Source organism: Protomyctophum bolini (genome assembly GCF_963924005.1).
Source record: "Protomyctophum bolini genome assembly, chromosome: 8".
Classification (NCBI taxonomy): Eukaryota; Metazoa; Chordata; class Actinopteri; order Myctophiformes; family Myctophidae; genus Protomyctophum; species Protomyctophum bolini.
Genome location: NC_137869.1, coordinates 22,572,161 through 22,596,223, shown reverse-complemented (window position 1 = coordinate 22,596,223; position 24,063 = coordinate 22,572,161). Strand labels below are relative to the sequence as shown.

General features: G+C 45.0%; 1 protein-coding gene across 1 annotated transcript in view; it reads right to left on the bottom strand.

The window, feature by feature from the left end:
• The window catches only part of rnf220b (ring finger protein 220b), a gene marked incomplete at its 5' end in the record, with an annotated part of 38,605 nt that extends 25,654 nt beyond the window's left edge, over window positions 1-12,951 (bottom strand). The window contains one exon of the mRNA XM_080770757.1: window positions 12,357-12,951. Within this exon, the coding sequence (XP_080626883.1) occupies window positions 12,357-12,951 (595 nt within the window). The remainder of the gene's footprint in view (window positions 1-12,356) is intronic.
• Window positions 12,952-24,063: the final 11,112 nt, after the last annotated feature.

The window sequence follows — 24,063 nt, the reverse complement described above, 5'->3', positions numbered from 1 at the left end:
CATCACCAGCAGCCAACACACTGACACAACTAAGCTAAGAAAACGGGGGCCTTTGCAAATGGAGTGTCGGGTGGCATTCATCACTGTTTTTGTAAGAAGGCTGAAAGATAAAGCTGAAATGTGGATGAAAGCAATTTGAATGGAAGAGGAATGGTCTAATGCAGACCTGCATACATTTGTAGCAGAAACAGTGGTTTGTTTTAACCTATATGGCATTCTAGATACTGTCAGATTGACTATGTCTAGTCTATTGTTCTATGTCTATAGTCTATTGTTCTATTGTATACTGGGACACGAACAGTTTAAAAGTGGTCCATAACAGTTCAATTCTAGATGCTTTCAGATGCCATTCTTTCACTGCTATGTTTTTTGGGTCATGGTATTTTGCAAACTCTGCTCCTTTGGTGCAGGCAGTTCCGTGCAAAGACAAAGCATGATTTGAGAATACAATTTCACCCAGCTTATGAACGGACAGTGAACATTGTCAGAGAACACTGAAATATTATAAATTGGGTAGATATAATACTATCACTACAATACAATACACTTACAAATGCTTCAAAACAACTTAATGCCACTGCTTGATAAATGGATCCCATGCATTAATTAATTAGGACATAAAGTAAGGTCAGTGGTGAATAATGTGTTGGTGTTAAGTGGAGTATCCCAGCACCAGACTGGCTTCAGTCCAACAACCCTGAGCCCTTGTTAACAAAGTGAGACACTTGGCTTAAATGTAACTCAATCCAGCAGTAACACTGAGTGGATGCAGCCTTTACACCACACTGGACAATAAATGAAGCTGATGGTTCTATTGTTCGAAAGATATATGTGCGTGATACGTGTGAGTGTGCATGTTTACACATACGTATATATGTGCATGCTGAAGCAACTATATGGGTTTCTAAAAGGAGTGTCGATACCATAGACTGTAAAAAATATGGACAAAGCGTTCCGCGGGTCTAACATGAACTTAAAATGAAGCCTGTCAGTCCTTGCAATGGAAGTCGCCATCTTTCAAGATCCGTTTTGGCCCAGTTCAGGCCAGTTGGCCCATTGGCTGGCCCAGACAACGAGGCGGGACTTCCCCCCTTCTTCTTCGTTGGTTTTTATTTTGACTCGAGTGGGAGGGGGATCCCGTTCATAGACTGTAACGGTAGCCACGCCCCTCAGAACATGCCCGACTTTATGGTCATTTTTTTTATAAATGGGACCATAATTTTCCAAAAAGAATATTATGACATTAGAAATGAGACTTTAAACTAGTGACTGAAAGCAAAAAGTATTCATGACCATGTTTATTAAGGTAATACAGTCGGTGAAGTTGGGCCAAAATACATGGACTTCTATGGGGCTATGGGTTTTTCTGGGTCCAGTGAGAGCGCCACAACAGGCCATTATATGAACTTTCATTTCCTTAGTGGCTTCACAAAATATCCGTCTGACTGCCCCCCTGGTCGATACACACACCCTCAAATAGCTGTTGACAATACACAAGTGTGTGTGTGTCTGTGCGTGCGTGCGTGCATGCATGCGTGCGTGCGTGCGTGCGTGCAGGTGCAGCCCTGGTGAGTGCAGCGCACCGAGCGTGAGCCCTCCAGTCGATACGCCCCTCCGATCCTCCCTGTCAGCGAACACAGGAGAACAAAGAGGGCCATGGCAGCAGCAGCGGGCATAGATCTTCTCTGCTCTGTTCTGCCTCAATAGGGTCACACAGGCGCTGCGCGGCCCTGCCGAGAGTTCAATCCCCTCTACTTGACTGATCAGAGCGCTTTGAGCCGGAGCTAATGGGACTGGATCCCCTCCAGTGATGATTCTGTTGGACCTTGTTACAGCCCACCCACCCCAGAGTGAATGTTACACTCATAGGTCTCAGGAGCCCACCCACACTCTAAGGGGAAATTCAGACCACTATATATTTTCTCTGCAACGCCCTAATGCTTGATTCCTGTACCCATACGGAGGTGTGTTGCAGATGCGACGGGTTGTGAGCTCGTACAGTAGATTGTATCGATTTTTGGCATGCAACACAGTTGTACGATGAAGATGAAGTATCAATATGGCAGTTCTATGGTCTGAACTAGGCTTATACAGTACATGTAGTACCTGCCTGGTCCGATTAGCATTCCAGATAGAATTCATTATTATGCAACAATGAGTGTGTATCCTCTGTTAAATGCATGTATGATTAGAGTTAGAGTAAATTATATTTTTGGTTATTTATTTATAGATTTGTTTTTTAATATTTATTTTACGGTAATGCTCAATATTCTGATAGCAATCATTGCTATAGTGTTTGTTCAGTAACAAGGGTACATTTTCAGTTAGTCAGGAGACAGTACCCATTTTTCAGCTTCAATTTTATAGCGTGTTCATCACTTTCAATTTCACTTGTTTATCCTGTATGCTATATAATATATTATACAGTCTCTCTCCTGATTGGATCAAATTGGCATCCCAACCTAAAAAAAGTATGTTTCTGTTTACTAAAGAGCTGTTACTGAACAAACACATAGCGATGACTACTGTCAGAATATAGAGGTGTTTAACACGTCTTCTTTTGTTTTTACAAGAAGACGTGTGTATGGGGGGAGATAAAGTCAGCTGTTGTATTTTGTATGTATCCACGTTATCTTGAGCATAGTGGGCTCAAATTTCCAGTGACCAGTGGAAGTACGGAGACAAAGTGACAAAAATCGTATTGTTTTGTTGCTGTTGTTAATCGTAATGTTTCACACCACAGATTATCTCAATTCAAGTTGAACTTTTGCATAAGCTAGTGAAACAGGTGTTGATCCTATTCAAACTGTTGTTTCAGGGTGTGCTGAATGCTGTAAACTGACTGTATTTGTTGTATTGACCGGGGAAACAAGGGGTTCAATTAGGACACGTTCACTTTCTAAACTAAACTCAAACTCAAACAATCAGCTCTATGTGGCGCAAAGTTACATTTTAACCCCAGCTCCTGCTCAACATAACACTGGTGCTCATGCTTTTAGTATTATAGGTTAGAATGTATTTTTGTCTCTTTTGTTATTATTGACTATAAATATTTGGTACATAGACTGGGCGCTGTTAAAGGAATTTAAATGAATTCATTAGACGACGTTTCCTAATATCCAATCCATTATGCCCTTTTCGTTTCTGCCAAACATAATACACATTACTACATTATGTCTCCTTGACCTCGACAGGGCAGAAGCACTTCATGTCTTTGTCTGTCAGGTGAACTGCAGTTACAGTGGCAAGCCCATTCTCATGTGTGATAAAGGCATAATTTGCATCAGGACAATCCATGGTATGCATCCATAATCATTCACTGATTGATTTGTAATTGAACTAATGGGGTCGTGACCGTCACATTAGAATGTGTAAAGCACTGTCTCTGTTCCCACTCACACTCATAGACTCACAGCAGGCCTGCAGAGCGCTGCATGTGTGGTCTGTGGGGACAATTAGCACAATCTCCATACTAATGGCTGCCTGTAATGGAGACGGCTGGATCTGCCAACTTGTGTGTGTGTGTGTGTGTGTGTGTGTGTGTGTGTGTGTGTGTGTGTGTGTGTGTGTGTGTGTGTGTGTGCGCGCATGCATATGCATATGCATGTCGTATATATGCAAGGCAGTGTGTTTGCATACGCGCATATCCATGTGGTTATTTCCTGTGTATGCGCGGGGGGTTTCAGTACATCCTCTATGTATATGTGTTTGTGCGTGCTCTGCATCAAATTGTGATGTGTGTAGCAGTGTAAACCGCTGAGTAACCAACCAGGGGAGGGCATTAGTTGGGTAAACTCCGCCCACCCGGCTCCTCTCTCCGAACCCTAATCCATGGCCACTCATTAGCACCATAATAAAGAGCCGAGACTACGCGTAAAAGGTTATATACTCCTGCACTGCTGTTTTCCTACCAATTATCAAGCTTGTGATTTATGGCCCCGGCCGATTGGTATTCTCTGTGGAGAATGGGTTGGGGGGGTGTTTATACCCTGACACAGCAGGGGCGGGGGGGTCAATCCCCATGAACTTTGACCTTCAAGACAGGGGTAAACAGAGCGATGTGGATGGGTTTGGGGCTAAGCAGCCATGGAAGTGACTCATCGTAATGTCTCTTAGAACGCCTTCCTTTCTTTTCCTGTCAGCTTAAGTGAACGCTGGATGGACGCCCTGCAACGCATGTGACAGAAGGATGTGTTTTAGGCTATTGTTTAAATCCGAGTGGAAAATACTTGCTCGAAATTACATAAATACAATTCCGTAAAATATATATCTCACTGTTGAGAGTGATCGTTTTTTGTACTTCTGCACAAGAACAGTAATAAAATCATTCCATTTGTTGCCATTTGTACGCACAAAAGTCATCGTGCTTTACCAACACCAGTAACTAGAACTCCCTATCCTAACCCTAAAACCGTGCCCTATTGACTGTAGTTGAGGGCAGCAATAAAACAAACTTTTACATTTTGGATATTGCATATCTATTGCACATACGTACTACCTATCTATAGATATAGATAGCGATGGAAGAATGTCAGCTTGTCGTGTTTTTTGGATACAAGTACAGCTAAAAATGTGCGTCCTGTTCTGGGGTACGCCTGGCATTCCTTCGACCAACTTGGCTTTTGTCAAGCGCTTCTACAGCTGCGACGAGTACAAATGACATGCTGTAATGAGGTCTGTCTACGGCACTGTGCACGCATGCACACACGCACACTTGCGCACACCCACACACACACTTGCGCACAGACAGACACACAGGTTCCTGGTGTACAGCGTTGGTGTGGTCTTGTTGTGCGTGCAGCCCCTCAGCAGCATGTGTTTAACCCCACCGTTTGGCCTTCCTGCCCTTTCTATCTGCCTGACTGATTTGTTAGGCTCAAGGGATAGGGTAGAGGATGTGTGTGTGTGTGTGTGTGTGTGTGTGTGCACGCGCGCACGCGCGTGCATGTGCGTGTGTGTAACGTGTGTGTAACATGTGCATGTGTGTGTGTCTGCATGCGCACAGTGTATGTGCATGTGCCTATGGCTGCTGCCTATTTCTTACAACACTGGCGATTCAAGCCACTGCAATCCACCCGTGACTCCCTGCACCCCCTGCCTTCCTTAGACGCACACACAAATGTGCACGTGTACGCACACAGCCGCACACACACACACTCACTCACACATACACGCATCTTCTGGGTCTTTGATGTAAGATCACAGGGAGCTGAGATACAGGCCGATCAGGTGCAGGGAAGGAAGGAGAGAGTGAAAAAGGAGAGAGAGAGAGAGAGAGAGAGAGAGAGAGAGAAAGAGAGAGGGGGGCAGTGGAGGGGCTCTGTTAAAACAGACCTGTTTTTTTAACAACCCCTGGGCCCTGCACTCATTATGACTCCCCCCCCCCCCCCCCCCCCACACACACACACACCACCACCTCTCCATCCACTCCAGCCTCTGTCTACACAGAGAGCCGTGGGCTTGTGGGCTCATCACACACTGCAAAATTCTGACCGTCAACTTCAACTGGATCTTTACGGGTCCATTCTATGACTGTGTCCCAGTCAACGTGACACTCAGGACTTTGGCAGTGCAGCAGCGGACGGAGGGCCAGATGCGGTAGCTCTAAAAGACAGCGAGGCACTGCTCATGTTTCCGTTGCATGTTCTGTTAACTGGCCAACAGGTGCTGCCGGCCACTGCCAAACCCCCTGTTACACTGCACACACACACACACACACACACACACACACACACACACACACACACACACACACACACACACACGCACACACACTGTTCCCGCTGCTACTGTAAAAGCCAAGTGCCAGACTTGTAAGCTTTCGTCTGTCTCCATCGAGCCGTGTGGTCTCGCAGACTGACACACTGTTACCACGCTCATTTTAGCTCATAGAGAGAAAAGATGTATGGAATCCATGTCTGTAGACATAACACGCATGCACGCGCACACACACACACACACACACACACACATACACACACACACACACACACACACACACACACACACACACACACACACACACACACACACACACGCACACATGCGACGCACACACACGTCACACATGCACACACATGTTTTACACACATGTAATATGTATTTTATGTTCACAGATGAGCCTCATACCACAGGCACAGTAAATACCTCAATATTAATTTAACTCTGATAATAATAGTCATTTGAACACACGCAGTCACGCAGTGTTACATTTTGCGTGTGTGTATATACTGTACATTGAATGCACATAAATACAGCCACAATCACACATGACACGCAAAATATGAGAAATAAATCCAATCACATGCTAAACATAATATTATAGCAACAAGGAAACAACTCCTCCTGATGCCAGCTCCTTTGACTGGAGGAGCTCCTTACAAGATGGTGGTGAGGAGGAAACGCAGAGTAGAACATGAGAGGAGGAAAGAGTTTCCCCTCCCGCCAGGATGAAAGACCCTGTTCACTTAGAAGAACATTAAGAGAACAAACTAGCATCACAACAGGAGGGGAAACAGTCAGCCATGGCTGACTCTCACATCAAACGCATTATAATGCTGCTCCCCTCCAGTGTCTGGATCACACAGGACTGAGAGGGACTCCACACATGGTCTGATACTGGACCTGCATGGTCTAATACAGCAGTCGTTCTCAAAGTGGGCTTCGGGGAACCCTCAGGGGTCCTGGAGGAGGCTAGGGGGTCGTTGACTCGTTCCCCAGCGAAATTATTAAATTAGGTAACCTACAGTAGCGTCAACTACAATTTGGAATGTTCTAGAAACATTTGAACAACACAAATCTGTATGGGGGTCGCTGGCACAAAATATTTTCAGATGGGGGTCCACTGCCAAATACATTAAGCTAGGGGTCCTTAACATGAAAACATTTGAGAATCACTGTCATACAGGACTATACCCACGGTCTCGTATACACACACACACACACACACACACACACACACACACACACACACACACACACACACACACACACACAGTGTTGATTAAAAGGATGTTGTGTTGGGAAAAAATTGAACTTGCCAAATACAAAGTGAAAAACTATGCAAAAATGTGGACCCATACATACAGTATGGCTGACCAGCTGAATTTAGCAAGAGACATGCTGCCCCCCCCCCCAATTACTGCGACTATCTTCCATGGTAGCGAATGTTTCATCTCTCAGTTTAGCTCTCAGTATACCTTAAAAGACAGAAAAAGACTCCAAACTAAAGTTGCTTGTGTACTGAAAGTGGACCAATATTTGTGTGTATCTGTGAGTTTGTGTGTCTGTGTGTGTGTGTGTGTGTGTGTGTGTGTGTGTGTGTGTGTGTGTGTGTGTGTGTGTGTGCGCGCGTGCGTGTGTGCGTGCGTGCATGCATGTCGAAGTATTTGCCCTGGGAATAGTGGTGGGCAGCAGATACTATGTGTATGCATGAGCATTGAGTGGTTGCTATTGATCCCCAGTGGGTCTGCCAATGGGATGTAAACAGCGCGTCTTTCAACAGGAAGCTCCACTCGATACCAGACGGCATCTACGACAGCTTCACACCAAACACAGTGCTCACACGGCCCTCTCTGTTAGCCAATCAGAAAGAGAGTCTGCAGGGGTGAGCAACCGTGAACTAGGTCTGTGCGTGTGCAAGAGAGAGAGAGAATGAGAGAGACTAGGAGCATTATACCAATGAACTACACACAGACACCCACATCCACGGCACGCACACACGTGTCTGTCAAACACACACATACAACAAACATATGTAAGCCGTGTCTGGAACATTGTAAGCCTATCAAACGGCACACGGCAGGTAATCCATGTGCCAGGTCCAAGATGAATCTATGTCATATTGATTCTGTCCTGCTGCCGCGCTACTCCGCTAACAACCCATGAATAACGGACCGTGGAAGACACTTAAACACTGAACACATCTGGCATAGCAACCTCGGTGTGTGTTACGCTTAAATGTTCCCCCTCTCCCGGCTTACATTAACTTCCTCTGATGTTTCTTTTCACCTGGCAGACGGTTTAGCCAGTCCGCTTGCAGTGATCCTTCAGTGTTCTCTCAACGGCGGCTCAACAGCCGTTCAGCCCGCTAAGAGGGGCTTCCCGTACATCCGTGTCTGATTCAAGAATCCCAACCTGATTCTGCTGGTGAGATGTTTTGCCGGTGAATGTGTCTATCGAATAATGAGGATATTATACTTGCTAAAGAGATACAGTATCTGCTTTAACTGTGTCGTTCATCGTTCTGGTTAATGAACTACACACATGCACGCGTGCAAGTCACACACACACACACACACACACACACACACACACACACACACACACACACACACACACACACTGACACACACACACACACACACACACACACACACACACACACCAAGCGAATTTCAATCTTCAAGAATACTGCAAGATTTCAAAGTTGACCGGCAAGTGCGCAAATCCACCTTCAGATAAAATAGTTCACCAAACAGAAGTATAATAAGAACATACATTTTTAAATGTGCTCTTAACAATATATTCAGTATTGTCTTTTGGTGAACATGCGTACTTCCCTTGATTGACACCATGGTAAATGTCAGCCAAACCAAGAGTTAGATGCTCAGACCCGCGTCACACCACAGTCAGACCAGTATCACAACACTGAGGCAAACTCACATCTGGCTCCAGTTATCACAACTCTCACTCAACCCCAGCTCACACTGAGATACAGACGCTGGCAGGGCATGGCGGAACAAAACACACACACACACACACACACACACACACACACACACACATGCACATACACACACACACGTTTACGTCTGGCCGTGTGTGTGTGTGTGTGTGTGTTTTGTACCCTTCATTCCTCCTGCCTCCCAACTTTCTGGCGTTTGTGCTAAAGAGCGCCTTTTGGAGTTCCAGCGTGGCGCTCCTGTGGTTGAAAGCATCTCCCTGAGGAAAATAAGCACGAGTCGCTCCAGTGAAGACATCTGCCCTTTGAAAGCGAGCGCGGCTGTTTGAACAGCTGTCAGAGCACACCGTGCGTCCCGGGCCTGCCCTGATAAAACAGACGCAGTCTGGGGGGAAAAAGGGACGGAGGACAGATACTAAACGGTAGACAGGAGGGAGGCGTCTGCCACCGGCCGCTGATACACAAGGCAGATGGAAACAGGCCTCATACCACACATACACAGTCAAATCCTGAATGTTCATTGTAATTCTTAAGGTGGCCTTACACTAGCCGATTTTCTTCAATGTGAAATCTGATAGCACCACACACTACAGGATAATCGGAGCGGGGCAGAGCAAATATCAAACATTCTTGATGTTGATCGGGCAGATCCCGATCGCGCTTTGAACGGCCCCGAGCAGATCAATTGAGTCGGGCACCCCCCGAGCGACAAAAATGCCCGATTATCGGCTGGTGTAAGGCCATCTTTAGAGTGTGCAAATGTAAAAAATGGTACGTGTCCATTTGGCTACATGTGTACACTCTCAGTTACACGATGGACATTGGCTTTTATTGTGAACCCAAGAACCTACAAGTCTATCTCCCTCCCTACACGGCAACATTTCTGCTGTGACCACACTCTGAGAGACCACATCAAGGATTTGACTGTGCACCACTGTGTGTGGAGACAAACAGGAGAGTCGCGGAAACACTATCTGTGGTCTCAACTTAACAATGTCACTTGCAGCCAGGATTCAGGATTGGTTCATATACAGTTAGACTAAAATAACAATTCCCAATCCCATTCCAGGCATTCAGCCGATACTCTTATGGTGTGTGTAAAAAGTCTGACTGCAGCCTGGGCCATGGCTCAGTGGGCCAGGCACCTTGGCTGGTAATCCAGTCTGGCAGTGTTCTGCAGGTTCGACTCCCGATCCTGATTGCCCCCACTGCATGTCTTCCCCCCATCTCTCTCCCCATTTCCTGTCAGCCACCTGTCTGTCCCTCCATAAAATAAAGGCGAAAGCCACAAAAAAATAACATTAAAAAAGTCTGACTGCCTTTAAAAGAGAATGCGAGGGTCACATTGTACTGGAAACATACCATTTGTAAACTGAGGAATATTGATAGTGTGATAATATAATCTTTTTTCATTTTGGAACGAGGCCATTCTTTCACATATTCTTTGACATATTGTACACATGGAAATATACCACACAACAAAGCATTGTTCTTTAAAAGGATACTACTGTTTCACTATAACAGTGTCAAATGTTCTTTGGCCGTTGGTAATGTTCACTAAAGTGTTGTGAGACGTATGACATTCACTAGAGAAAAAACGTCTTTTTTGTTTAAAGACAATGTTCTTTTCGCCCACTTTGTACTTGAATGTGACTTTGTACGGGCATCGTTCCTGCTGAATGATTCCCATTCCCCACACAGTAAAATCCTTAGTGTTAATTCAAATCTTAAAACAGTACAAATGCACACTCTTCTGAGTTAGGATTTTACTGTGCAGAAGACTTGAAGCTTAACACTTAAGACTTTTGGTTCCTGAAGTGACTGTATGCGTTAACCAGTCAAGAGGAACCAGCGCATGTCAGACTTAGAAAAGTGCTGGGCGCTCAATTGCATTAAAGCTCTTAGTTTGCCTGAGCTCCAATCTAATTGGATAAAGAGGCAGGAAAAGAGGCTCCCAATGCAACAAAAATCTCAGTTTTTTCCCCTTTCCCTCCCAAACTCACTTTTGGAACGAGAGACCTCCTGTTCCACAATATCTTTTGTCCTTGTCAACATTCCCCTCAAATGAGATTTCCCCAAAAATCAGGTGGCGAGGTGTAAAACGCACGCACGAGTGCACAGGCAAACATTGTCAGACAGACACACCTCTCACACCAACGCTCCGGCTTGGCATCTTTCCTTTTCTGTCCTTATTAAAATTCCATATTGAGATTCCTTCCTGCCACTCCACCTCCCTGGCCCTGTCAGTCACGCAGCGCCGCACGCACGCACACACACACACACACACACACACACACACACACACACACACACACACACACACACACACACACACACAATCAGGAAGTTTCAACAGACACACACACACACACACACACACACACACACACACACACACACACACACACGAACAATCCAAACTTTTCTCAGAGCAACTCATCTTTGCTCCCTCCCGTCTTGCGTGGGATGAAAGTTTCCTTTAGGTGATACGTACAAATAAAGATATACCAACACCCCCCCCACCTACACCCGGCTTCCCCCCATCTCTCATTGTCATTAGTTTCAATGGTGTCCCCCTCTGATCTAAGGACACCCCCCCCCCCCTCTCTCTCTCTCCCTCTCTCTCTGGTTCGTTTCATCTGTCAGGCGCTCTCCTCGGCGGCGGTCGCCGTGGCAAGTTTGATTTCCCGTCGTGCAGAGCGTGTCTTACCTCCCCTTGCACTCGCTTGCCTCTCTCTCTCTTTCTCTCGGGTGGAGGCGAGCTGAACATTGTGCCCCCGCGCCGTCGGGCAATTATCCCCAGGAGTAATGAGGAGCGTCTCTCTCTCCGTAGAGGCAGTATAGCGCTGACTGACACCTCTCCCACTCATTTGTCAACAAATCAGACGACCGGCGTGGGCGGCCATATTGAGCTGAGGGTGCCGGGGCGTGTGTGTGGGGAGGCCCAGAGCTGTGACTGGGGTGCGTGACTCTTGTCTCCCGTCTATCTCTCTCTCTCTCACACTCTCTCTCATTCCTTCTCTCTCTCTCTCTCTCTCTTCTATATCCTCCTCCATCCCTCCCTCCCTTTCTCTCTCTCTCTGCGCCACCTCATTATCTCTGACAGGATCTCATCGGCTCACACTCTCACTCGTCCTCTCTGTCATCTCTCCATATGCACCCATGTATTTGTGTTCCCCGCGCTCTGAGGAAAAAGCCTGACTTCCAACAGGCCTAATGGTCATGTATGGCTAATGATCACTAACCCCCCTCACATAAGTGACACTATTCAATTTACTCGTGTCAAAGTCAGCCGAGGCGCGGCCGCTGTAAACACTCGGCCCAGCCAGGCAATAATGACTGGAGTGCAAACGGAAAAGGCTATGTCCTCGCAGCCTCACAGTCAAAGGTTCCTTTCAATTTGTCACCTTTTTGTCAATGCGGCTGTGGAGTATATGTAAATCGCATCCGCCATGCCACATGTGACTCCGCCAGACCTTTGATGACACAGTTGTGCTATTTTTATATATTTATTTATTGTACCACCATGTGTGGCCATGTGTGTTTCTAATGTGTTCATTTGTGTGGACTTATGTGTGCGTTAATGTGTTTGCCTGTGTGTGTGTGTGTGCATGTGTGTGTGTGTGTGTGCTGGCACAGTGCTCTGCATGTGTTTGTGTGGGTGTGCACTCACAGCGCTCCTTGCGTTCCTCTGGGCTGGACGAGGCCTCACTGTCAGACAGCAGTCCAGACATTGCAAACAGCTTCCTGGCCGAATCCTCGGCGGCCTTGAGGGCACCTCCGGGGGAGCCGAAGTCAAAGTCCTTCCCCTCTACCTCCGAGAAGCAGCCCTTCAGCCTCTTGGCGGGAGTGAAGGCCGAATGGTAGACCCCCGAATCCCTCTCATCGTGCGGGGAGGAGAACGGTCGGAAGGCCCCCACGCCGTGGCTGTGGTTGAGCATGCCCAGTGGGGAGCAGTCCAGGTTGGGCGGGGCGAACTGGGGATGCAGGTGGAGCAAGGAGGTGGGGAAGTCCCGGGAGGTGAAGGTCCCCGACACGGGGCCCTGCCGATGGTACATGGAGGTGAAGGTGTAGGAGGCGGAGGGGAAGGGGAGGTGGAGGTCTTTGTCCATGGAGATGGGAACCCCGAAAGGCCTAGACGCCTGACAGGGGACCGAGGCATCTCTGCCGGCCTCCGCTGTGGATGCGAGAACCATCAGGGCAGGGGACGCCAGGGGCGTTGGCAGGTAGGAGGAGCTGTCCATCTTGAAGGGTCGGTGGAGGTCCATTCACGCAACCCTTTTTGTATAGTCCTCTCTCTCCGTGTGTGTGTGTGTGTGTGTGTGTGTGTGTGTGTGTGTGTGTGTGTGTGTGTGTGTGTGTGTGTGTGTGTGTGTGTGTGTGTGTGTGTGTGTGTGTGTGTGTGCGCGTGTGTGTGTGTGGGTACAAACGATAGAGAGAGAGATATTCTGGTTGAGAATCTCACAGTGAGTCCATCCTTTAAGAATGAGCTCTGCAGGGAAATGAGGAGAAAACACATTGTGCTGTTAAATGACAATTTTGGGATTGAACACTTTCCCCCATCACCTCTTTATCACCCAAATGCTATATGAAAATCGGGTGCAGTTTGCCTTTTGTAAACTATTATTTTGTAACAACTTGGGCGATGCTGTCAAGAAGTAATTATTGGTGCAAAAGAATTTGTCAAAATGATTTTGGCAAAACAGAAAGAACATTTGTTTTTAGTCAGTTCTGTGTGTTGTTTTTACGATCAACGGTTAAATCTGTTTGTACACTTTTTAAAAGAGCTTTCGAGGTATTTTATGGATTTGGACTGATTTCAGGGGATAGAAAATAACAGGGCCTACTGTGCCTGTAAATAATTACGAAGGAATAAATAGCCAATAAAACACAGAAGTAGCATGGAACTCCAACTCGTCACAACTTAATTCTATAGTTCATTGTGGAGTTTTCTTCGATAAATCCGTTCATTTTAATTGGAAATTATTGTGCTTCTAGCCTATTTTTTCCTTAAATAAGTTGTCCTATCTAATCAAATACTAATGTAATGTGTAATCAAATACACATTTTTAGAAATTGGCTAATAGACTAAATGACAATTATAGGCTGCAGAATTAATAGGCTCCTCGTTTGCATTAAGTTGCGATCAGGTCCACCTAATCATAAAAATAATGTAATACATTATTAAACATAGCTTATACAGTAAACAAAAAAGAAGACAGATAAATGTTATATGCTTAACTGAACGGACAGAAGATTAAGATTGACAATTATAGGCTATATTGTATTAACCGCATGCAGTTTCGTGATTTATACCTTTTGTCTTTAGATTTTGCTTTTTCGACCAAACTAAAATAATGCATTTGACTGACATAGGTCCGCTCAAGGGAACACGAGTAACGTAATTAAGAATTTAAGAGTTTGGCCCTATTGATTTTGGCCAGTTCAATTTATTGAACTATATAGCATTCATTAGCATACATCAATTATTTTCAATGCAGATGAAAAACCATAAACATCTGTTGAAGTGAGTGACAGTCACTTTAAGTGACTATATGATATCACTTCATTAGAATGGCTCCTAGAGTAGGCTATGTTTCTTTTGAAGTTATTCAATTTAACTCATTTTATTCGAGACTATTATGAAAAGTAGGCTATTTATTTTGTATTTGAAAAACATTACACTTGCGACTGTAATACACAATCATCGCCATCGGGTTTTAAGTGCGCGCACGTGATGGAAAGTGATTTAAATAGACTATTGACCGGGTAAAACACTCCGAATTAAAACTGTCTTAAGGTGTCAACTCGACTCTAATAATATACTAACGGCTGCCTACTGTAAATGAGCGTTTTACAGTGATCGGAACAAAAGTTCCCATGCATAACAGCGACATAAAACTTCACCAAATAAAGACACACAAGAACACCATGCACCATAACCACAAGTGAAGTTGACACGCGGGCAAAGTATAGACTTAAAGTTATAGCCACAGTTAAAGAACCAACAGTTAAAGACGGCAAACTTACCGAAACGGAGCGCTCAAATGTATCCTGCCGACAGCGAAAGTCTCAAGGACGATGCACTCTCCCGTTAGAGTTGGAAAAGGCGCAGCTTGCGGAATTAAAAGTGTGTGCCGTATTCTCTCTGTCTCCAGCTGTTGACCGAAGATGCGCTGATGATGATAAATACTGAAGTTCGCCTAACGTTTAAAAGCTGCCTACTTGATGTTGTTTTGCGAAGAGTTGAGCTGTGCTGCGGACTTGCTGTGCGTGCATGGCGCAGCGCATTTGCTCTGTGTGTGTGTGTGTGTGTGTGTGTGTGTGTGTGTCTCTCTCTCTCTCTCTCTCTCTCTCTCTCTCTCTGCGCTCCCAGTGACAATCATCCCCCTCTCACTTTCCCTGCCCTCTTTCCCTCTGCTCTCCCCCCGAGACCCCAGCCAGCAACATCCTCTCGATTCCTCTGCTATGGACACATTCCATGTGTTGCCCACGGAACTCATTTACGCATGCAGTAAAATCGCGAATGGCATTTTGTTGAAGTTTGCAAATTGTTAATTGTAAAGTTAATTGTAATATAGCCTACCACATGCCAGTCCTGAAAAATTACAAATGAAATTATAGGCTATATATATATTCAGACTCAGAGTCAACATTAAATGTATAAATCATCGCCAAAAGCGGACTAAAAACTAAAATGTGTAAAAACAAATAACAGATCACAAGATTTGCTGGATTTATTTGTCAAAGATTATGTAAACTTAAACTTTTGCCGTTTTAATTGACACGTCCATTCATTTATTATAGACTTTCCCCATGTTTCAGATAAGAATGTTCTTATATTCTTCTAAATGCCCCACTGTCTGACTCTGAGTCTGATACATAATGTTGATATTTCGAGCTTCTCAGTAGCCCAACAAGAAAGCCCCCCGTACGTTTACAACTTAACCCACCACCTCCCCGGGTCTCTGTGTGAGAGAGATTGGATTGTCGATGAAAGAAAGGACTGCCCATGCTTTGTTACTATGAATGGCAGTGATTGAGTTATCTTCTCCTCCCATTTGGCTCACTAAAAGGGCTGTACAGTTTCACTCGGACCGATCGGCCGCACGGCGAAAAACGTGATTGACACTTTGGAACATTCCCTTTTGATGAGACACGATACAAATGAATGGTGTTATTTGTCACAGATAATCTGCTTCAGTGCGAAAACATTAGGCTCGCCGGCGCGTAATATCCAGATTTTTCATATCTGATTTCAAGCATATTGTCACAGAAAGCCCAGCTAAGCGGGCCACAAATCAGCCCAAATCACTCTTAATTTGTTTTTATCGGTATTGGTATTGCTTAAAGACTTTTTTTGAAATAATGTAATTGAAATAATTCCTTATTCCCCGGAGCCAATCCAGAGGCTTTACACTGCTAATCTAATTTCCGTCTCTCAGACGATTGCTTCCCCTCAGGTCCCTGTCTTTAATGAACAGCCATTTGACCGTGCACGATCCTGTGCGCGTCTGCGGTGCGTGCGTGCGTGCATGCCTGCGTTTGTGTGTGTGTGTGTGTGTGTGTGTGTGTGTGTGTGTGTGTGTGTGTGTGAGTGAGTGAGTGAGAGAGAGTGCACAAATCCCAGTTTCAGTGAAAGAGATCAGATTTATAGAAATTTCAGAGTTGAGGAGAGAACAGGAGAGGAGTCAACAGTTAGAAATCAATGATCACTTATCAATCAGTACCCTACAATCAGTACATTTAGTAATCAATTAGCCTATCTACATTACAACACTAGCCTACTTGATGCAAATATGTGTAACATTGTCTGGCAATACAGACGCTTGTGTGGCGGGGGTCAAGTGTGCTTTTCTTTCTTTTTTTGTGTTGCATAATGGCCTTATTATTTACTTGAGTAATATTGTTTTCACTTGTCTTGTGTCATTTATATTACTGTCCTAGTTTACTGTTGTGTTAATGCAATGTTCTCCTTTTGTATTACTGTCTGAGTGTGTTTAGTAATGTTGTCATGTTCTTGAACGTCTCCCTTGATTGCCTGATGACTTTGGGCCGGCCTTGGGGTTCAAATAGGGACACACTCAGTTGGGAAGGGAGAGCCAAGGAAGCAGGTCTGGAAGGTAGCAGCTCTGTACCTGCGGCGACAGGGCTGAGGAGGTGGGGTACTGGACAGAGGAGAGGACAATTCCCACACCAGGTCAGGATAGCTCGTGTGGCCGTCGGTGTGAAGCAACTCTGCAAGGGATGAAGGAGAACCAGCAGATGAGATGATCACAGAGGTTGACCGGGGAACCTGTGTTTGAGACGCTGAAAGAGGGGAAGCCAGACTGACTCATATAGGGGCCAAGTTGCGACTAGCCCCTCTTTTCAGATAAGTAGCCTACCCCCTCTGTGGCCTTGATGTTGACAAGTTATGACGACGTGTGCCTTTTGGCTGCTATCATTTGTTGGAGTTAGATATTGTGAGCAGATGTACTGTCGGCCTGTCCTTGTGTGTTCGCAGTATCAACAAGAAGAAGGAGGTTCTGAAGACTTCTCTCCTCTGACACTGTTTGCCAGACAATTGTTCAAGTCGCTCCGGTCCGAGTCCAAGTCGAGTCCCAAGTCGTTTGGTCCCAAGTCCAAGTCGAGTCCCAAGTCAGTCCAAACCCTCAGGTCCGAGTCCCAAGTAATTTGGTCCCAAGTCCAAGTCGAGTCCCAAGTCAATCCAACCCTCAGGTCCGAGTCCCAAGTCATTTGGTCCAAAGTCCAAGTCGAGTCCCAAGTCTTTCTGTTGTGGGCAAGTCAAGCCGAGTCACAAGTCGAGTCACAAGGTTGTGTCAAGTCTAGAATTTGAATTTGTCATGTGACTTGTCATGATTATGAATTGATTACCCAGGACCGAATGGAAACAAGCCATTAACAGACTTTAACATTAACAAGCCACAAACAGACTTTTTTCAGTGATCCCTTTTTGATAAGTGTTTGACTGTACCCTATACCGATTACATTTCTGCCAATAAAGTATTCAATCAATGAATCAATAGATATTCCCCACTGTATTTCACTGTACTATGGCTCCCCCTAATGGCCGTTTTGTCCCTGTACTCTGGAGCAGAGACAGTGCAATCTGCGCATGCTCACAACTGTCACTTTGTGCCTCCGTGTTGACACTAGTTTACAGACACAACTTCACACTTAGTTAGTACATATGGAAATATGGAATATACAATTGGATCTGGGTGTCTTTCAGCAACACTAACTCAACGGTAGGAAGCAACTTTTCAATCTACTGCAGCTGTGTGGTGAAAATAAAGGTTTTGCCTTAGTGTGCGAGTGGAGTTGCGCTGCACACCGACGCTGTATTCAAATACCGTATGCTCGGAAACAAAACAAGTCACAAGTCATCTTGTCTCGAGTCGAGTCGAGTCGGGAGTCATTGGCTAGCAAGTCGGAGTCAAGTCTCAAGTCTCGTTGGTCTTTTACCTTCCAAGTCCGAGTCGAGTCGCAAGTCTTTACATTCAAAGTCCGAGTCGAGTCGCAAGTCGTCAAATATGCGACTCGAGTCGAGTCACTATGACTCGAGTCCAATTGTCTGCTGTTTGCACTTTCCCATATGGATTGACCCCTCCTTTGCCAATTTGCACATTTTGATAGTAAGGGATTTTAAGACTAGATTGTTTTGTTTATTTGGTTAATTGGTTGGTTAGGATTTAGTATTCATTTTCTATTGTATTTTAAGCAGGTGTCTTAGGAACCCATGTTATTAGGAATAACTTATAATAAATGTGTATACCGGTACTTACCTTGAGAGCTGGTTTCCGTGTCAGACTTCTTCCTGGTTTCTTTATGATGTATTGCTCTTTTACCTGGTTAAAATAAAACATGAACCTGAGTGTCCTTTGAAATTTTAAGAGTCTAATTGAGGACTTGTACCTCCCCAAAGCAAGTGTAGTGGGCTATACAAGACATTATTGGGTCTCACAGTATACATGCACACGCACTTTAAACAGTGCACTTTAAATATATATTGCTGTGTTCTTCATGATGTTATATTGATCGTTTCTTGTGACTTAATCGGCCACCGGTCACACTTGCATGCCTGGGCATATGGATTAATCTCCATGAATTAGTGGTGGTATCTAGTAGCCTATATCCAATGTATCCATATATGATCTTGACTGCAGTTACAGTTTGCAATTTAGGCAGTCAAGTAATGCTCTTATCCTGCAGCACATGCAATGCAACCATATAGCATAACCTTCACTTCCTACTCACTAACATTACAAGCAAGCACTATACTACTGTAAAAAGTGACTGGGTTACAGATGTGTGCGAGCCACAGTGCTACTAGTTCCTGTGCTGCTATATACTGTATACTGCAGTGGGCTTTAGAATGGGATATACTTGTAAATCACACAATAATGAAACTGCCTACTTGATTATACGCCTCCTTTTTCTAGATGTAAGGTCCTCTTTAACAATGCACAGGTTATTTTAACCAAGGCATGGTTGTCTTTAAGCACTTGTCTTTATTTATTTTTTTCCTCCCACAGACTTAAGTACTGTGTATATGAGTTTTAAAAACACTGTGCCTGCAACGAGCACAACATAAAACATGCATACAATATTGGGCTGGCATAACACAGCAGGAGAAGGAGCACACCAGCATGGAATAAGGGCATACTTTACCAGTTACTAAACTACCAGCAGGCTCATGCCGATACATTTCAAAAAGCCATGCCTTTGAGCTCTTGCCCTCACCTACGGTATGCCAGCCTTGCAGCAAGGATATCCCTGAATGAAATCAATGAATGCGCTGCTCAGCCCTTTTATACCCTGTGCTATTAAATCCCTTAATCAGAAAAAAGGAGCACCTGGCTGATATGGTCCACCTGGTTACACTAAAATATAAAGGGCAAACTGAGCCAGGCAGTATTATGACAATAAGGATAAGTAAAGAGAGGCACATCACAGTGAGCCTGATTAAACCGTTCACCACCTCTCTTTACATTAGACTAGACATCCAGTTGCTTAGCTGTCTCTCTCTGTGTGTCTGCATGCGTGCATTTGTTTGTGTGCGCTCACGTATGGTGGAGGGTGTGCACATGCATGTTTGTGTGTGAGAAGTTGCACACAGCAGATGCAAACCTTTAAAAGGACATATAAACGAGAGGGCCAAGACTTGACTCTCTGACAGTCTCGCCCCCAGACCTCTGTGTGTGTGGTGCGCACATGTCGGCTGTGTGACGCAGGAAGGTCATTATTTCACTAAATGAGCTCCCTCTCACTTGCAGTGTTTCTGGGTTAGACAACCACATGCTCCCAGCACATACATTGCTGCTATAGATATACTGAACTACTGTATATACCACCCATTGTGCCAGCAGCCACACTGTTCTACACACAGTACAAATCCAGAGTGGGCCCTTGCAGGTTCATTCTTACCCTTTCAGAGTGCAGGATTTGAGAGTAGGCTTGAGTTAAATTAATATGTTAATTTATTAGCTCCGCATTACGGTACCAGTGTTCTGTTATGGTCCAATGAACAAAGTTGATAATTATTGTCTTAATAGGTGAACATTTACAGAAAATAGATCTACAAACTCACACCCTGTGGCAAGCAACTATTTTCGGCTGACCAATTGTGTAGACCCCTGCGGGACACTGGTTGGAATGGGTTCTTCATAGGAACATAAAAGCAAACAGTTCTTCGAAGAACCTGAAAGGTTCTTTCTGGAATCCAAAAATTGTTCTTCTTAATCTATACTAACTATGGCATTACTCTGAAGAACCAGTTTTGGTTCCAGTTCCAATGTTGCCCTAGCCTCGCGTTGCGATACTAATATACTAATGTTGTCCCATGTCCTGGTTGGTGGCTTGTGGGTGGGGTACAGGGCTGGGGAACGTGTGTCCTGCAGGCCCAGTGAAGTGTTAATGATGTCCCCGCTGTCTGAGCCATGCAGGTTATGGCACAGGGACCGTTAGCCGCCCAGGGTAAACTGCACAGCTCCCAGAATAAATTGCCACCCGGAGCCACGCAGAACTGGTCAGCCGGCCAATTACAGGCATGCCTGCTCAGCTGAGGATGATGGGATGCGATGTTAATTGTGTGTCTTCATTTTCTGGCAGGAGGTGAGTCATTTGGATGTCTTTTTTTACTTGCCGCATGCATGCACGCACGCACACACACACACACACACACACACACACACACACACACACACACACACACACACACACACACACACACACACACACACACACACACATTGAATCTAGATCTAGTAGTCGTGGATTTGTTTAACAGTACAGTTCGGTCTCTCTCAACTTTCATACAATCCACAACATGTTTTTTGTAGAGATGAAGTTTCGCATGTCATGCTTTCTTCCTATGTCTATCCTGCATTAGTGCACTCTGTGAATATGTTTTGTCTACTATTTGTCTGTCTCTGTGCCTGCTTTCTGCACCCATTGCAATGCAGCTCTCCTCATCAGCCCAGGGCTACAGGTGAGCAGGGCTACAGGTGAGCAGTGACTACTGCTCACCTGTAGTCATTTCAGCAATCATCTTGTAGCCTGTATAATGGATTCACTCTGTACACTCACTGCTTGATTATAGACATGTGCTCCGCTGTGTTCAGCATCTGGCTGCATAGTGCCATGCTGTTGTGTCCTTCATCAAGCCTTTGTTAATCACAACCGTGTGATGTGAGGGGCGCACTTATCATCGTACATCATCCATTCATTGTCAATGGGAATGTAAACTTTGTGCAGGAAAATAATTGCGGATTTGCTAGTCTACTTATGATGTAAATTCTCCATTAATTATCAATGGTGTAGGACCAAAATCTACACTATAGCTGAATATAGGAGGGGCTTGCGCCCCCTCAAAAATATATTAATTATAAATAATAGAAGTCTGGCATAGCTACTAGCTATCTGCACATGCACTGACTAGATCAGCATAATGTACAAACTTTTCATAGATATCAATACATGTATCATGGACAATCTATCACCAGTAATATGGGCATATAGTGGATAGTGGACAGGACTAGTATCAACAAAATGTTTGTACAGTGTCCGTCAGCTACAGTACACACTGAATGATTGAACTAGTTAAATTAGTTACATTTCTAGTAGTAGTTCTGTAAGCTACTGCTTGAAATTAAATAAGTGCGGCTTGATGAGACTTCACCACTTCCTTTATTAGGATGCCAGAGGTCATCAGCAGAGTCTTTTAACTTTCTCACTGGCTAATTGGAGGGGTGGAAGGTGAATGGTAAATAGTCAAGTCATTGTGTCTTTTCTCCTCTCTTCCTTCCCCACATCCTCAGCTCTCACCTTCAGGAGCCTGCAGTAAACATAATTTCGGCTAAAATGATTTGTACAGAGACTCATTAGTGATGATTGCCGTTCGCAAGGAGACTCGCAATTCCTTGCCGGAGAGCCTTGAGTTTATTACCTGTGTCGTACAAGATCAGCATAGAACAGATAATTAAAAATATGGAAACCATTACTTGATAAAGATCCTCCCTGATAAGTTGCAAAACCATCAAAAACAGATATAGGCCTACTGTACATGTCATATACAACAATTATGTCTAATAACAATAATTATAAACCCCTAATGTGCTATACCTTCACGCCTATAATCATATTACTGTAATAGGATGTAAACAGTCAAATGTGTTTATAAAAGTGTTAATCCTCCTTTATCAAATTTTAACTCTTGAGACTGTACGGTCCGGATGTAACCAAATGCACTCTTGCAGGTCCATTTGGTCACAATCTTACACTCTCTGAGTGAGCTTAACACGGAGGATCTGACTGCGTAGACAGTGTCAGAGATGGAGAGTTCTCAGTGTGCTGGAAGTGGAGTGGTGCTCCCCGCTCCCCCAGTATATCAACATAGAGACAGTGTGCTAGTAGCAGTGCCATGGAGAGAGAGAGAGGTTAGCTAACTATATTAACATAAGGAGAGAGACAGCGCCAGAGCAGTCTGCCGCAGACTGAGCAGTGGAAGTGTGTGTGTGTGTGTGTGTGTGTGTGTGTGTGTGTGTGTGTGTGTGTGTGTGTGTGTGTGTGTGTGTGTGTGTGTGTGTGTGTGTGTGTGTGTGTGTGTGTGTGTGTGTGTGTGTGTGTGTGTGTGTGTGTGTGTGTGTGTGTGTGTGTGTGTGTGTGTGTGTGTGTGTGTGTGTGTGTGTGTGTTTGTGAGAGAGCGAGAGAGAGGCCATCGACCAGACAGTTACAAGATGGAGTGGAAGGGAGCGTGTGAGAGATGAGCTGTCGAACACACGGTGCGTGCGTGCGTGTGTGTGTGTGTGTGTGTATGTGTGTGACAGCTCCCCAAAGCAGCCAGTGAGCGTGAATGTGACGAGGAATACAGAGAGGTGCATTATGGTCTCAATCATTGATCGCTTCCTCCCATGGGAGCTGGTGACTGCCCACGTGCACGCACACACACACAAGCACGCACACACACACGCGCGCGCACACACACACACACACACACACACACACACACACACACACACACACGCACGCGCAGAGGGTCCGTTTTCACAGACGTGTCATTGGGCCAATACTGTTTGCATGTTGGACCCCCCCTCGAGTCGTCACCACTCAAGTAGAATTCACCTGACCTGGGTTGTCTACTTGGATGCCGGGATTCAAACTGTTTCTACAATAACAGGAACGGTCAACATCCGCTGCCCGGCTTCAGGGAATCCACTGTCTCATACTGTTATATACTGTTTAAGACAACGCTTATTTAAGATCTATGCACATTAGCAGGACAGACTCACCCGGAGCTAAAAGCAATAGCAATATTATGAAAGGATTCCATTGGCCTTCACTCACTCCTGTCCTTGTGCTCTAGCGCTCTGCAGCCAAACGCTGGACAGTGGTTGTCCTCAGCTCACAACCCCTGCCCGCCTCACACACGCGTGCGCACACACACACACACACACACACACACACACACACACACACACACACACACACACACACACACACACACACACACGTTTGTATTACTGTACCTGTGAGGACATCGCCATTGTAGGACAAGTAATTTTATGTTTTATGTTTTACGTTATGTATATTTTCAACCATAACCCTCGAGTCAGAGTCTAATTGCATGCTGGACTGGTGTCATATACCCACAATAGCTCTAGATAGATAGATCTACAAGCTCACAAGATTGTGACATTTTATATCAGAAATGTTGGGTGTGTGACAGTGTCGCACAACTACGAATAAATCAACCCCAAATCTAACATTTTTGTATCCATTTCTTCTGAGGATAACATTTAATTTTCATTTATGGGGACATTTGGCCCTCACAGTGTATAGCAATACAAGTATACACACACACGCGCACACACACGCCA